At 51.1% G+C, this 15,066-nt stretch overlaps 1 protein-coding gene across 3 annotated transcripts in view; it reads right to left on the bottom strand.

The window, feature by feature from the left end:
• The window catches only part of PAX7 (paired box 7), a 101,510-nt gene that overhangs the window by 41,858 nt on the left and 44,586 nt on the right, over window positions 1–15,066 (bottom strand). For all 3 annotated transcript variants that reach the window (XM_088790245.1, XM_088790247.1, XM_088790246.1), the window contains exon 5: window positions 5,791–5,990. In XM_088790245.1, coding sequence (XP_088646371.1) covers window positions 5,791–5,990 — 200 coding nt within the window. The remainder of the gene's footprint in view (window positions 1–5,790; window positions 5,991–15,066) is intronic.

Genomic DNA, 15,066 nt, shown 5'->3' with positions numbered 1-15,066 from the left:
GGGCTCTTTTCCACCTTCAGGCTTTGCATATGCTGTTCTCTCTAACTGGAACACTTCCTTGCAGCTGGCTACTTGGCTTGTAGACTCAGCTGAAATGTGTCCTCCTGCTCCGATTCCCTAATCACTGGCTGGAAGTACATTCAGGCAGGTCCCCGCCTTCTCTCAGGTAGTGTGTGTACACACACTTCCTCACAGGGGCAGTCATTCTATTTACTTGTTTCTTGGTGATGCTTCTCTTTGTCTTCCCTTCAGGCACCAGGCCCTGCATGCTTTGCTCACTACTCACTGCTCCATAGCTTCTCAACCAATGCTTGTTGAGTGAATGAATGAATGAATGAGTGAATGAATGAATGAACCAGGGAAGGCAGAGATGGTGCTGGTGTGTCTTGCTGGAGCAGGGGCCACAAGGCTGCGTTGGCAGCCCCTCCTGGTGGGGTGAAGACCCCGCCCTTCCCTGGCATGGGATCACATAAGACCCCCACACCTCCAGATCTTGTCCGCTGACATGCGGGAGGGGCGTCTCAGCTGGGTGGAGGATGCTTATGTGTCTGTGGTATCATTTGTCTTTTCTCCCAAGGGAGAAACGGTGTTCAGTGGACAACTAACATCCAAGCTGGGTGAACAGAACTGCCAGCTTTGGCGCCTTTACAATGCACAGGGAAAGGCAGCCAAATCAGGAGGGAAAACTGGCGCAGAAGTAAAATTCAAGTCCTGACTTCTTCCCACCTCCCCAGGGCACACAGGGCTTCCCCAGGGGCGTCCTGGGGTGGGATGGATGCCGGCCAGTCAGACTGAGGCTGCCTCAAAGCTGGGAGGAGTGGTCAGTGTCTCCTGTGACCTGCTTCAGGAAGGTGTGGAAAACAGTTTTGTCTTAATTCTGCATTTCTCAAAGGGTGGGACTCCTGTTGCCCACGTTGGGGAGATGTACCAGATGGTGTGACACAGGCATTAAATAACTCTGAGCTGCTTTATTTCTCCTCCAGTGCTCCTTCCTGCCTTTCTAGCACTTGCTAAGCTCCCTTTTTAACACACTGAGAGGAGCCTTTGCAGTTGACCTTTTCCTGCAGGACTTTTATTATGTTCTTTTGTTTTCCTTGTATGTGTGTGTGTTTCCAGTTGCCTTCCTTTTATGAAACTGAGATGCACTTTTATTTAAAAAGATATTGATATTTTTTTAAAAAAGTAAATAATAATAAGGAAAATGCAAATGTGGCAAAAATCTTCATGATGGTCAGAGAATCACTTAAGCATGGGATATTGCTGGTTTACTTTGTTACATGGCAACTGTTCCTTAGGGGTGGGTCATCTATTCCTCAAATGAAGAGTACTAAATAAAGTTCCCCCTTTCCTCCTTTCCCTTCGTTCTTTCCCCTTCTTGCCTTCCTTACTTCCCTCCTTCTCAGCTTGAACCTTTACTGGGACTCTGAGCTATGCGCCAAGCAAGACACTAAGGAGAGAGAGAGAGAGGAACAGGACACAGCACTAGCCCTTAAGCTACCCTCTGCCTGGGCACACAATAGTCACATCAAAGAACTGTTGCTTTTCAGTGCAGTGATGAGGTGGCATGCAAGGTGCTCTAAGGAGGTCTGAGGAGGGCCTTCCAACTTCACCTCTCAGAATCCAGGAGGGCTTCCTGGAGGAGAGGACATGCCCTTTGCTGTCAATTCTCTCACCTCTTTTCACCTTCATTGTCCTGTTTCCCCAGGGCTGCCTCTACCCCAGCAGGCAACTCCCTCCTCACGAAGTGTAACACGATGGTTAAGAGCAGTGACTCTGGAGCCCGACTGCCTGGGTTTGAATCCTGCCTTTGACTCCTAGCTAAGATGGACAAATTCCATTGTCATTCTGTGCCTCAGTCTCTTCATAAAATGTGGCTAATAATAGCACTCACCTCCCAAGTGGTTCTGGACCTCGAATGAGTTAACACAGGCAAAGTGCTTAGAACAGTATCGACAACTAATATTCCACCAGAAACTCTCCGATGGCTGAGTTGGGAGGGCTCTTAGCCAGCAGCCGGTGCAGGCTACCCAGCTACAGGTGGGGAAATGGGGGCTCCATGAGGGACAGTGGCAGCCTGGCACCCCACGCAGAATCCCTGCTCAGGGATGAGTTCTTTGAAAACAGAGGCTGAGTTTTATTCTTCATTTGTGATCCTTCCCTCCACACCTCGTACTGGAAACAGACTATTTCATCTGGCCCTGTTTTCAATGCAACACAGAGGAAAAGAACACGACCGACAGACTGGAGCTCAAGTCCCAGCACAGTTGCTTATGAACTGTGTCTCTAGGAAGTTACTTCTCTTGCTAAATCTCAGATTTCTCACCTGCAAAATGGAGAGACTAATTGTCCCCACCTCCTGGGATTATGGTGAGGGTGATAAAGATAAGGTATGTAAAGCGTTGAGCATCGCACCTGGCGTATAAGAAGTGCACTATGCACGTTATCTAGTGTCGCGAACAGATTTGGTTTAAGTTGCTAATTAATGAGTCCCTGTAGTGCCTCCAAAAGGGGATTCCATTCAAAGTGGCCTCTGTTTCTAGAAGAAACGCAGGCTCAGGGATCTTGGCATTGGGACACAATGGATTTGTTTACGTCCAAGGAAGAGGTATGCAAGGTTGGGGTCAGCCTCCAGCTGTTTAGAAATGAAGATTTCCTCCAGAGAAAGTTATTGGTCTGTCTTCCTGCCCATTTTGTTGCCCTTCAGGGTGGCCTGGGCTTTCTGTAGGCTGAGACGGGGTGTCTCTGCCAGACATCAGGGGTGCTATAGAACACCCTGCAGGCTTCAAAAGCAGGGCTGGAGGGAACCAGAGGGAGGTAACACACTTGCGTTACTAGAACCCCACCTGACATATGTTTACCTGCTGACTTGTTTATTTGAACATCAACTCCACGACAGCAGAAATTTCTGTCTGCTGAATCCCGGGTACCTAGAACACTGTCTGGCACACAGGTGGTGCTCAATAAATGAGTGCCCGATGAATGAACCCGGAGTTTCAAGATGGCCGGCACTGGAACCACCAAGAACAGGTGGAGTTTTAATAAGAACAACCCGCCTCCCCCACTTACGGCGCTTTTGTATGCCAGCCACTTCCTATCTTTGTGTGTATGTGTGTTTCCATGTCATCATTTAATCTTCAGAACGAGGCAGACCCTGTTGTTTCTCCATTTTGCAGATGAAGAAACTGAGGGTGGAGGGGTAAGTGATGGCTCTGGAATTCATACCGAGGCATCTGGCTTTGAGACTACGCAGAACCACTCCACTATCCCACCCATTTCCCAGGGCCACCGAGATGAGATGGTATAGGACTGCAAAATCCCTTCACCATGAACCCTTAGAACCAGAGGTGAAGACCTCAAAGGTCTAGAGCCATAAAATCTAACAAACAGTACTTTGGGGGCTTTAAGGTCCCTGCCACACTGTCCATAGCAGGAACTCTCTCACCAAGGTCTCTAACCAGCTGGACATTGGACTTTTGCTTGAATGCTTCTGGTAACAGGGATCTCATCACCTCACGAGGTAGCCCTGATTGTCAATAAGTAAGAATTCTAGAGATTTAAGGGGCCTTAGTGACCATTTAGTTTGATCCCTTTATTTATAGATGGGAAATTAAGTCTCAGGAAAGGAATCTGAGCTGTTGAAGGTGACACAGCTGATCAGAGGCAGGGACCAATGAGAACCCAGACCTGGGGCTCAGAGCAGCCATTTCCTCCAAGTCTCCTGTTCTCCAGGCCGAAAGTTGTATCATTCCTGCCTCAATTATTTTGGTTAGCCTTTGTTCATTCTTTTAAAAAAATCAACATTTATTGTTCCCTCCTCTGCAGAGAAAGCTCTCGGGCTAAGGAGGGAAGACCTAGCACTGCTCTGGGAAGCCCACAGTCTGAGTGGGAAGAACCAGCCTTGAGCTGGGGGGGCCCAGAGTCTGACAGGGGAGTCAGCATGTGGAGGATGTCTGCTTTGGCCCCCTCACTGTGGCTTTGCCTGGGCTCTGGCCATTCCCACTATTCCCAGCCCCCCTCCCTCCTTGGACCTTGAGTGACACCTGTTTTTGGGTCCCCTGGGCCAATAAAAGCACTGCCCTGACAGCCAGGAAATTTTACAAGGAGCAGTTAGGCTTCAAGGTGGTGGGAAGCAGCCTGGCCCCCAGACATGGGAATGAGAAAGCACCCAGGAATGTGCCCAGGAGAACAGCTGCAGGGGGATCAGAGGGGAGGGAGGCCCGAGCTGGGGGCAGGCTCAGATATCACCCTGGAAAGGAGGGAGGGAATGAGATGGGCTGGCTGCTGCTGCCTGGCCCCTGCCCCTTGGGGTCTCCCTCAAAGGCAGCCAAGGGCCCCCCACTCCAGGAGTGGGGGTGGGAAGGGCGGAGGGAGGTGCACTGGTTCCTGGAGTGCTTTAATGCCACTTTGCTTCTAGAATTTTCCCTTTTGCTTTCAAATTCCAGGCTCTGAGTCAACGTCTTTCTCCCGGATGTAAAGAACCTGGGCTTTGGCATAGGCCCACCCAGCTCAGCCCCTGTTGGGCTCTGTGCCTCTGCGCACGTCACTTCTCTAAGCCTCAGTTTCTGCACCTGTGGCTCATGGGATGTGACCATACTGACCTCACAAGGTGGTCTGAGTTTCCTTCAGCTCATGTAGGAGAAGCCTCAAGCCCTGTGACTGGCCCAAGATGGGTGCCCGGCAAAGGCTAGTTCCCCTTGGATGGAAGTAACCTCAGGGAGCAGTTTGGGGTGGTCCCTCTGCAGACCTGCCTCCTCCATTCAAGAAGACACAGGCCAGGAATGGGTTCCCACAGGAGCTATTCATCATGACCTTCCTCTTTCACCACCCAGCCTGAGCCCTTCCCAGCCTGGCCCCCAGAGACTCTCTCTGCACTTGGAAAAGGACTGCAGGCCTTGGAATCTGAGAGCTCAGCCTGGGGAGAGGAGGCCAGTCCCTCCCCCACTGCAGGCCATGAACTCCACACGGGCTCCGCTCTTTCTGCACTCTCCCTTCCCCCAGCCCTGCTGCTTAAGAGCTACACACTTGAGGGGGTAGAGGGCCTGCTCAAGGTCTGCCCACCTTCCCTCTGATGCTTCTAATCCACCAGGAACATGCCTGCCCAGTCTTCTTGCATGCTTCCCATAACAGGAAACTCATTGCCTATCTTAGGAAGCTAGGTCTGTTCAGAAAATTTCCTCCTGACTACTTCCTCCCCTCATCAGAGATTTGGAGACTTTTACCGTGTTTCCCCGAAAATCAGACCTAGCCGGGCCATCAGCTCTAATGCGCCTTTTGGAGCAAAAATTAATATAAGACCGGGTAATATAATATAATTGCTCCAAAAGGCGCATTAGAGCTGATGGTCCGGCTGGGTCTGATTTTCGTGAAAACACAGTATGCTCCCTAGGCCCTCTCTTCTGGCTGAACTAGTGCCCTTCCTCCGTCTCTCCTTTTTTCTCCCTCCCTCTCTTGCTCTTTTTTTCTCTCCCTCCATCCCTCCTTCCCTCTTTTTCCTGAAGTACTTGTTTCCTGGAGAGGTAAACACAAACCAACAGGCCTCGTGACAGCTCCTGGCTTCCATGGGGCTGTCACTGCTCTGCCTGTCAGTCAGTCAGTCAGTCAGTCAGTCAACCAACATTTGCTACTCACTCTGCGTCAAGTGCCGGTGGCATTACTTGTCTAGGGTCCCCAACCACCTTCTGCAGAAGCCCCCGGAGGTCCACTGAACCCTCAGACCCTGGCCACCCACACCCTCTCAGTCCCAGTCGGTGGATGATGCCTGCCGTGTGAACACCTGAAACGCCGCCGTACCTGGACGCGGGCCTCAGTCAGCTTGGTCCTCTGTGCCAGCTCCTCGCGGGTGTAGATGTCTGGGTAGTGTGTCCTCTCAAAGGCCTTCTCCAGCTCCTCCAGTTGCTCGGCCGTGAACGTGGTCCGACTGCGGCGCTGTTTACGTTTTAGAGGGAGGTCTGGTTCCGACTCCACATCTGAGCCCTCGTCCAGCCGGTTCCCTACAGCCAGGTGAGAGGCAGGAAGAGGACAGGGCCTGGTGAGATGGAGGGGTGCTGTGTGCCCACCGTCAGGCCCATCACTGCACTGAGATCAGATCCCTCCTTGAACGCAAGGAGAAGGATGCTCCCACAGATCGTTTATCAAAGGGAAGTGTGGGAAGCAACCTCCGTGCCTAGTCCTAGGGGATTGGTTAAATGCCTTATCATGTAACCATTCCTTTAAATATACGGAAGGTGCCAAAAAAATGTATACACATTTTAAGAAAGGAAAACTGTATTAAAATTGTAATACTCAATACATACCAATAACAAAAGATGAATACAAGTCACGTTTGACTTCTGCAATTACAAGAGGTACTCAAAGTGGTTCCCATCAGCGTCCAGACACTTCTGATGATAGCAAACTATGGCTTGAGCAACGTTAACCGAAGTATCCACTTGTATACATTTTTTGGCACCCCCAATATATAAAAAAAAAAAATCCCCTCCATTTGGGCATTTAGGTTATTTCCACTGACACAGAAGGAGGTCCATAACGTAGGACCCAGGGGGTGGTTTCATGATGAAATACATTTGTCAAATTTCCTAGAACTATATTCTCAAAAAAAGGGAGAATTTTACCATCTATTAACTAAACTTCCATAAACCATATTTTAAGAAAAGGGCAAGGTATGAACCAGGGTGCGAAGAGCAATCCCACTTTTGGAAAAAGTGTGCATGACACAGTATGACCATTACAGTCAAAAGTTAACAAATGCTAACCTCCAGGATGATAGGAATTTTGTTTTCTTCTTTATACTTGTTTATTGTTCCATATTTTTTAAATGATGACCATTTAAACAACAACACTATTGCATTTGGGGAAAATATTACAAAAACTAAGGAAAGGAGGAAGGCAAGATGAAGGGAGGAAGAAGGATGGAGGGAGGGAATGCAGTTGTGTCCTGTCCCTACCCCCGTTTTTACTCAATTGCTTCAAATGTTTGTTACATAAACAGGTCTAGGCCCCTTTCACAAGGGACAACCTTCCCACCCCAACCCCCAATAACCTAATATCCTCTCAGATGTCAAGTGATGAAGGGAAAGGCATTCTGAGAAGGGGGAAGAGCATGCACAAACCCCAGCCCCACCGTGGGGCCCTCCTAATCTTATGAGTGTCAAAGGGCATGATGGGTCATGTTATCGTGGGGCTGCAGCCACAGCTGGGAGGTCATCCTGTCTGGGGCAATGTCCCTCCGTCCTGGGTCCCCTTCCCTCCATCCTGCCGCCTTGGCCATTAGGCAGTCGTTCCTGCTTTTCATTGGTCATTGCCAGGCTGCCCCGACTGTGACAGCGCACAACAAGGGAACTGAGGCAAGAGAGACTTCCCTTCATCGTTGCTGCCTCATCCCTAAGAGCAGAGACTGGGGTTGGAGCCAACCCCCTCATCCAGCCTTTCCTGGCTGCCTAGCAACCTGTCACTGATAGGGGGCCACAGTGGGCACAGCTGGCATCCTGGGGCACCTTCCTCAACATGTCTGGGGCTCAGAGCCAAGGACAACTAATCGTCAAGGATTCATTTCCTGAAACTCACTGCCTAACTTCAGTTTTCTGACAGTGACAAGGAGAGCGAGCCCTTGGGGTCTCAGAAAGAGGCAACAGCACCTGCAGGCAGGAAGGGAGGCCAGCCCACAGACAGGGAACGAAACGCCAGGCTCCGGTCCTCCAGTGGGGACCCCCGAGTTCACACAGGAGCTGAGTGAATGGGGATCAGGGTTGTCGGGGGCAAAACCTATGGGCAGGGACTGTGCTCAGAGCTGGGAGGTCAGACTGGGGAGAAGACACAGCCCGTCCTGGGAGAAACCCCTCTCATTAAGTCTCAGTTCAGTCCAAAACAGGGGTGTCCAACAGAACTTTCTGTGGTGATGGAAATGTTCTAGATCCGTGTGGTTCTGTGTGGTAGTGTCAGCCCCATGGGGCAACAAACACATGAAATGGGCCCAGTGCAATTGAAGAGCTGAGTTTCTCATGTTATTTCATTTGAATTCAAACGTACATAGCCCCACGTGGCCGGCAGCTACCACACAGGACAGCGTATCTTTAACACTCCTCTTCTGCCTTTCTCACAAGGAGACGCCTGGCCTCAAGCTCAGAGCTTTCTGCACGCAATAGTCTCCAGGTAGATTTAACAACAAACATTGTTTGTTTTTATGGTTCCCATCTATTTATAGGACATGATAGTGATTTTCCATTTACAAGAGCTTCCTTGAATTCAGTTTTTGTATAAAGTAAAATATTAAGGAAACAATAGGCTACAGGACTATAACCAAAAGCAGGGCTGCAGTTAGCAGCTGGCTGACCCTGCCTCGCCCAGCCTCAATGCCCACTCAGGCCCCACATGCGTCCGATGCCCTTGCCCTCCAAATGATGTGCCGCTTTCTAGACTCATCGTGGAGTTCTGAGTCTATTTCTTCCTCGTCTCCCTGTCCCTCCCCGTACTCAGCATGGGCCTGGGAACTCTGGGCCCAGAGAGATGCCCAGCCCAAAACCCAGAGTGGAAAAGGCAAGTCAGAGTCCACAGTTCTTTGTTTGAAAGGATCTGCAATGACCTCTCTAGGATGTTGGCAGTTGCCATAACAACCCTCTGGATGCTAAGTGGGGAGAGCAAGGCTCTGTCCCACTAGCTGGGAGATCGAGAGAGATCGCAAGAGAACTGGACTATCGTCTGTGGGTAACTTCAGGCTTCTGAAAAAGATCTCTCTCCTCCTCCCCGATCCAGTCCAGGGGCAGAGATCCTTCTAGGTCTGAGCCAGCCTTACAACAGGTCTGGGGCTATTGGCTCTTTTACAAATAAGGAAAACAAGGCTCAGAGAGGTTGTGTAACTTGATGGAGGCCACACAGCCAGTAAGCCTATGCTCATTCCTGGGTAGGGGTGGGGAGGAAGGACAGATTAGGAGGGAATTTGGGGGCCCTCTGGGGCAGGTCTGGTCTAGTCAAAAGTCCTGGTCTGGGAGGCCTGACACCTGGATTCTGGGCTCTGTCCCTTCCTCCCTGTGTGGCTACGGACAAGTCAATTGTCCTCTCTGGAACTGTTTTCTCTGCTGTGAAAATGGAGATAATGCTACATCCCTCTCATGCCTCCCTGAAATGCTTTAAGAATGGAGTGAAATAAAGACTGTGGGAGTGACCTGGAACCTGTAAAGGGCACCTGAGGGATGATAATGATTGATGATAATGATGATGACAGAAAAGGGAAGAGGGTGGGGGGTGCAGGACCAAAGCAGCGCGAGTGAGGGGGGCTCATTCACAAAGAACCCTGATGCCACCACATTTCCCTCATTTCGCGTTCCCCAATGATGCCCTCCCCTCCCCCGCTGGAACCCTTCAGTCTCAGAGTTTAATTAATCAACAGGATTATGTGGACTTGGCCGCAGAGAGGCCCTGCTGGCTGGGGCCGAGTCATCCAGGCATCGAGAGCCGAGCAGCTGGCACAGGGAGGGGTACATGTGGGGAGAACGGCTATGGGAGCGCATTCATTAAACAGGCTGGATGGGGTGGCCGTGGGGGAGCAGCCTCCTGCCATCCTGCTCTCCAGCAGCTGTGAGATGGAAAGGTCCCAAGGGTGGGGGTGCGACAGAGCTGGTGCTGGTCTGGAAATAGCCTCGAGAGAGGGTTATGGTGCGGCACCCTGTCTCTGGGTCCCTGGATCCTCACTCTGCTTAGGGATGTGGGGAATCCGATCCAGAGCAAAGAAGAATCCCAGCCCCACCTTGGGGCCCCCTACTCTTGTGAGGACAAACATCCTCCGTCTTAGGAAGCTCCCAGTCCGATGGAGGAAACACTGGGGCCAGGGGAGGAGTACAACGCATGACTTGAAAGAGCCAGACAACAGCCTGAGCATAGAATGAGGGGTGGGAAGGGTGACAGGAGCCATTGGGTTTGTCAGAGCTTACGAGTGGGCAGCAATGAGGGGCGCAGGGCTGAGTCCAGCTCAAGCCAGGCTGATGGAGGTGGATAGAATATTGCTGTGGGGGGGCAGCTCTCACAGCCTCCACCCCAGCCTTGCCCCCTCCTTCAAAGCTCACCAGCTCTCACAGCTGCTGACTCGGGAAGCTCAGCTAAGCCAGTGAGGCCCCGCCACCATCGGCCCTGCCCACGTGTCAGATTCACCCCACCACTCCATGTGGTTCCTGGTTTAGCCCTCGGCTTCCTTAAGTGACCCAGCCAGGCTATCTTACACCTCCTTGCCTTTGAACGGGTGGCTCCTCTGCTTGGAACACCTCCCCCCCCTTTCACTGGGTACACTCCTACTCATCCAGCAAAACCCAGCTCATGGCTGTCTCCTCCAGCAAGGCTTCCTGGGCCCATCCAGGCTGGTTTCAGTGCCCATCCTCGGGGCTCTCAGAGCTTATCAGGAGACAACAAACTTGCCTGTTCATGGATCTCTGGATCCCACTGGACCAGGAGATCCTGGAGTGCAACCGGGACTATGCCTGGCACACAGCAGGTGCTCAATAAAGGCTTCTTAAATGAACAGGGCTTAGTAGGATAATTACAAAGCTCCTTTTGAACCCTGACACACTGCAATAGACTAAACTTGTGCACAGCACACTACAGTTTACAAGCCCATTCATTGTTCTAACACAGTTTCTCCCAATAACCCTGGGGAGCCAAGCAGGCAGTAATAGACCCATTTTACAGATGTTCAGTGGAGTCCCAGGGCAGCGAACCTGGGAAGAAAACCCAGGACTCAGGACTCCCAGCCCAGTCAGAGCCAACTTTGCTACAGTGAATTCCCGGGGGATGGAGAATTCCATTTCTGATCATGAAAACGAACGTGGCTTGGTCTCTCCATCCCCACCCCCCAAACTTTCCCTGCTCTCCCTTTTGCCAAAGGAAAAACCTTAAAATGAGATGGCCACAATTTCTGGACCTACAGGAGGGAGCTGACCCATCTCCAAATCCTTGCCATTCTAGATGAGGGGAAACCAGCAGTGGCCTTGAGGTGTGGGGTCCTTCTCTTAGACCCCCACCTCCGCAGAGATGCGCCCTCCCACCCCTGTTCTGGGCTCCCATCCCACTGCCTCCCAACCTAACCTTTATTACAGTTTAACATAGGACGGCTAGGAGCTGCGGCACAGAAACGAATCACATAATAGTTGATATGCGTTTTAATCAAGTAATTCGGGCAGAGCTGGGAGCTGGAGAGTATGGGCCCAGCATCCCTGAATACCAAACAGGCCTGGGCGCAGGTCTCAGAAAATGGAAAAGTCATTTACAGCTCAGCTGGGGGCCCAGAGAACCAGGGCCATGGCAGCACCCTCCCTGCCCCTCTGCTGGAACCGCTCAGCTGTAACCAGGGCATGGTGTGTGCATCTAGGAAATGTCTGCAGGAGCCGGCAGCACACAAGGGCCAGGCAACAGGGGGTCAGATGAAAAGGTGGGGCTTGGACCCCAAGTCAAACCTCCCTGGAAGCGACACTCACCCAGACTTCTGCCCAAACTTCTCTTGGGTGCCCATCTCAGTACCCCCACCCAAGCATCCATATGGCAGACCTGGCACTCATCCTTCATACCCCTTTCCACTTTCTCCCTTAACACCTTGCACACAACCAGCCCCGCACCAAAGCTGGGAGATTCAGAACCCCTGTTAGCGCCGAACCTACCCCATACCCCCAGCCATGGCCCTGCCCCGGAGTCTGTCCTCTCCATCTCTCCCTGGTCTCCAGCAACCCCAGCTACTGCAGGCCTTTGCATAGGCTGTGCCCTCTGCTTGAAGTACCCTCCCCACACCCTCTCTGGCCTGCAGTCTGCAGCTGGCCAGGAGGCGAAGCACAGTGGGGCATTTAAAAGCACAGGCTCCTGACGCAGTTTGCCTGGGTTCTATGGAGTCCACGTGTGTAAAATATGGGTAATATTAGCGTACACACACACACACACCTGCCCACCCTCCTTGCTGTGTATTTTTTCTACAGTGCAGACCGCAGTCAGGCATGCTAACTATTCTATTTTATTGACTGTTCTCAACGCCCCGCCCCCCTCATCCTGGCCATTGCTACAGCACAAGCTTCCTGAGGGTAGGTGCTTTTGTCTTTTTTGTTCACTGCTGAGTCTCCAATGCTGGGCACAAAGTGGATACCCACATAGTTGTTGAATGAATGACTGAATGTATGAGTGACTATATTAACAGCCATGAAACAGTGCCAGGGACAGGCGAGTGTGCAGCAAGTGTGTATGTGTGTTACGTGCTGTTGAGTCAGCTCCAACTCCTGGAAACGCTATGAATGAGTGACGTCCACCGTGTCCTGTCCTCAACAGCCCTGCTCAGTTCCTGGAGACTCACGCCCATGGCTTCTTTTATGGAAGTCAGTCCATCTCATATTTGGTCTTCCTCTTTTCTCCTGCCTTCCATTTTCCCAGCATTATCGTCTTTTCAAAAAAAACAACCCTGCTTTCTCATGATGTGCCCGAAGTAGGACAACTTCCGTTTTTTCATTTTTGCCTCCAGTGATGTTTCAAGCTCCGTTTTCTCTAGGACCCACGTGTTCATCGCTGGCAGTCTAGGGTATGCGTAGAAACTCCCCTCCAACACCATACTTCAAATGAATCCATTTTTTTCCTACCAGCTTTCTTCACTGTCCAGCTTTCTCCTGCGTATGTAGTAATCACGCACAAAGGAACATGAGAGTGTGGACGAGCAAAGCCTTGGTCTCTAATGACACATCTTTGCTCTTCGTGATCTTTCTTAATTCTTCTGTTGTTGACCTTCCACGTCTCAGCTTTGGATTTCTTGGCTCTTCCATTAACCCTCATCCTTTCTGACTCAGCGTAGAATCACCCCTCCAGGAAGCCTTCCCCACAGGTACCCTCCTCCATCTGGCTCTGAGGGGTCTGCTTTGCTAGAACTCAGCAAAACTACACAGGTTGATTCATTTGATTCATTTCGGTTCTGCTCTCCGAGAGGTCTCCCAGGGTGATGGAGGCACTTGCAAGGTGGGGATCCAAATAGGTTCTGTCTGACTCCAAATCCTATGCTATTTCTCAGTTACTGAGACAGTCAACAGGCCCAACTTCACTCTCCCAACCCAAGGAAAGGTGGGAGGGGAGGAAAGCATCTTTAGAAAGCCGGAGTGGAACTCTCACTCTGCTTACAACCTCAATCTAACAAAACTTTTCCTTCTCCAGGAAGTCAGGTCTAACCCCATCAGGCTGACTTTTTTGTTTGTTTGTTTTACTCTGAACCACAGGAATAGTTTGCATTACAAACTGTGGGGCCTGATCATGGCTTCGGTGCTAACAGCATAAAACTGTTCTCAAGCACTAGAGGGCACTCTTTATACATTCCTTCCAGGAAGGGGCAGATGTAGGAAGAAGGAAGTAGTACTGATTAAAGTGGTGCTGTGCAGTTGTATTGCCAGAATTCAGAGCCATGCTTTCTTATGTTGGATCCAGAACTTTTTTGGCACCGAACCGCGAATCAAGCACACGTCACTAATGGGAGAGAAGAGAGGGTGTGTAGAGGGCTGGATCCATCTGAGGCAGGGCACGCAGTCAGGGAAGGCTTCCCGAGTGCATAGTTCAAAGCTAAGGTTCCCCTGCCCTGACCGCAAGAGGTTGAAGCTGAAAAGGTCATGAGGGAGCTTCCAACCCGGTCTCTTTAATCTGCTGGCATCATATGCCGTAAATGTGGAGGTTTGGAAGCGGACAGCAGATGTGGATTGGAGAGGGAAGATGGCAGGACATTTTAAGCAGACCTCTTGGAGGCTGGAGCAAGCCCACTATAAGAGGAGCTCAGCTCACCATCTCCTTTTACATTCTGCCTGTGACTGTGAGACAATCTTGACAACAGTCTGTTTCCCTTCACTTCTTCAGGGGGCTACTGGCAGAGGGCAGAGCTCGCTGTGTCAGTTCCTGAAGGGGCCTTGCCACCTGGATCGTGTTTTATGGAGTGTGGCCCAGGCAGCCACAGTTAGACACTGGGGGGAGGTGGGAAGACAAGCTGTGGGGTCAGATGGACCTACAAGTCGTGTGAGTTCTGGATCTGCCCCCACCCCCATGAGCTATAGATGCTGGGTGTGTTTTCAAACTCCCGAGCCTCATTCCCTCCATTTTTAAAACACAGACACTGATGGGAGTCAAGAGGAAGAAAGAGAAGAGCAGAAAGCTGTGTCCGGAGGCTGAGCTCCGAGAGCTGTGGGTGCCAGGGCACTCAGATTGTCTCCTGGACCTCATCTCTCCTCTCACTCAGACAGAAGCCCAGTAGGAGGGGAGCTGGCACTCCAGGCTCAGTCCCTGACTTTCTGTGACCTTGAGCATATCACTTGTCCTCTTGGAATCTCCATTTCCCCATCCACCCACTGGGAATAAGAATTTCCATCCACCTACTTCTCAGGGTATTAGTGTGGCTGCATAGATGGGAACCTCAAAAAATGCCCAGGGGTCGTTTTGATGCAGTTATCACAGCCTGCTTGCCACACTAACTCAGTTACTGCACTCCTCTAGACTGCAATTTCCTCACCTGTAAAATGAGGGAAATAGTGCCCGCCTCATAGAGTTGTCATGCACGAAGATTAAATGAATTACTGCAAGACAGACGCTTACAACAGTGCGGGGTACACGGTAAGTGCTCCATAGATGTTAGCTATTATTATTGTCATTGCTGTTGTTATTGGTGCCTGCAGACAATGAGAACTTAATTTACCTCTGTGTCCCCAAGATGCAAGCTCATTGTTGCCTGGCACAAAACACAGAGGCAAGGGATGTATGAATAAATGAATGAACAGATGATTGAATGAATGAACACCTGTTTGTCATCCCCTCCTTACTCTGCTATGGTGGGGGCTCTGCACAATTCCAGCCATGCCCGCAGACCCCACACTCCATCCCATCCCTAGGGGAAGCCAGCCCAGGTGTAAATGGTGCCCACAGACAGGAGAGGGTGAGGGGTCTCAGGTAAGTCGGTGGCTGGCGTACAAAAGTTGGCAGATGCTAAGAGTCCATAAAGGGAGACAGACCCTCAGGAAGCTGGGCTGGGGGAGACCTGAGATGAGGCCTCAAAATCAGCGAAGGGGAAACAGCAGCAGCTGGGGCCCCAGT

This window comes from Rhinolophus sinicus, chromosome 14 (genome assembly GCF_057876585.1).
Source record: "Rhinolophus sinicus isolate RSI-liver-muscle chromosome 14, RSI-T2T, whole genome shotgun sequence".
In the NCBI taxonomy this organism is placed as follows: domain Eukaryota; kingdom Metazoa; phylum Chordata; class Mammalia; order Chiroptera; family Rhinolophidae; genus Rhinolophus; species Rhinolophus sinicus.
This window is presented reverse-complemented; position numbering and strand designations above follow the sequence as displayed.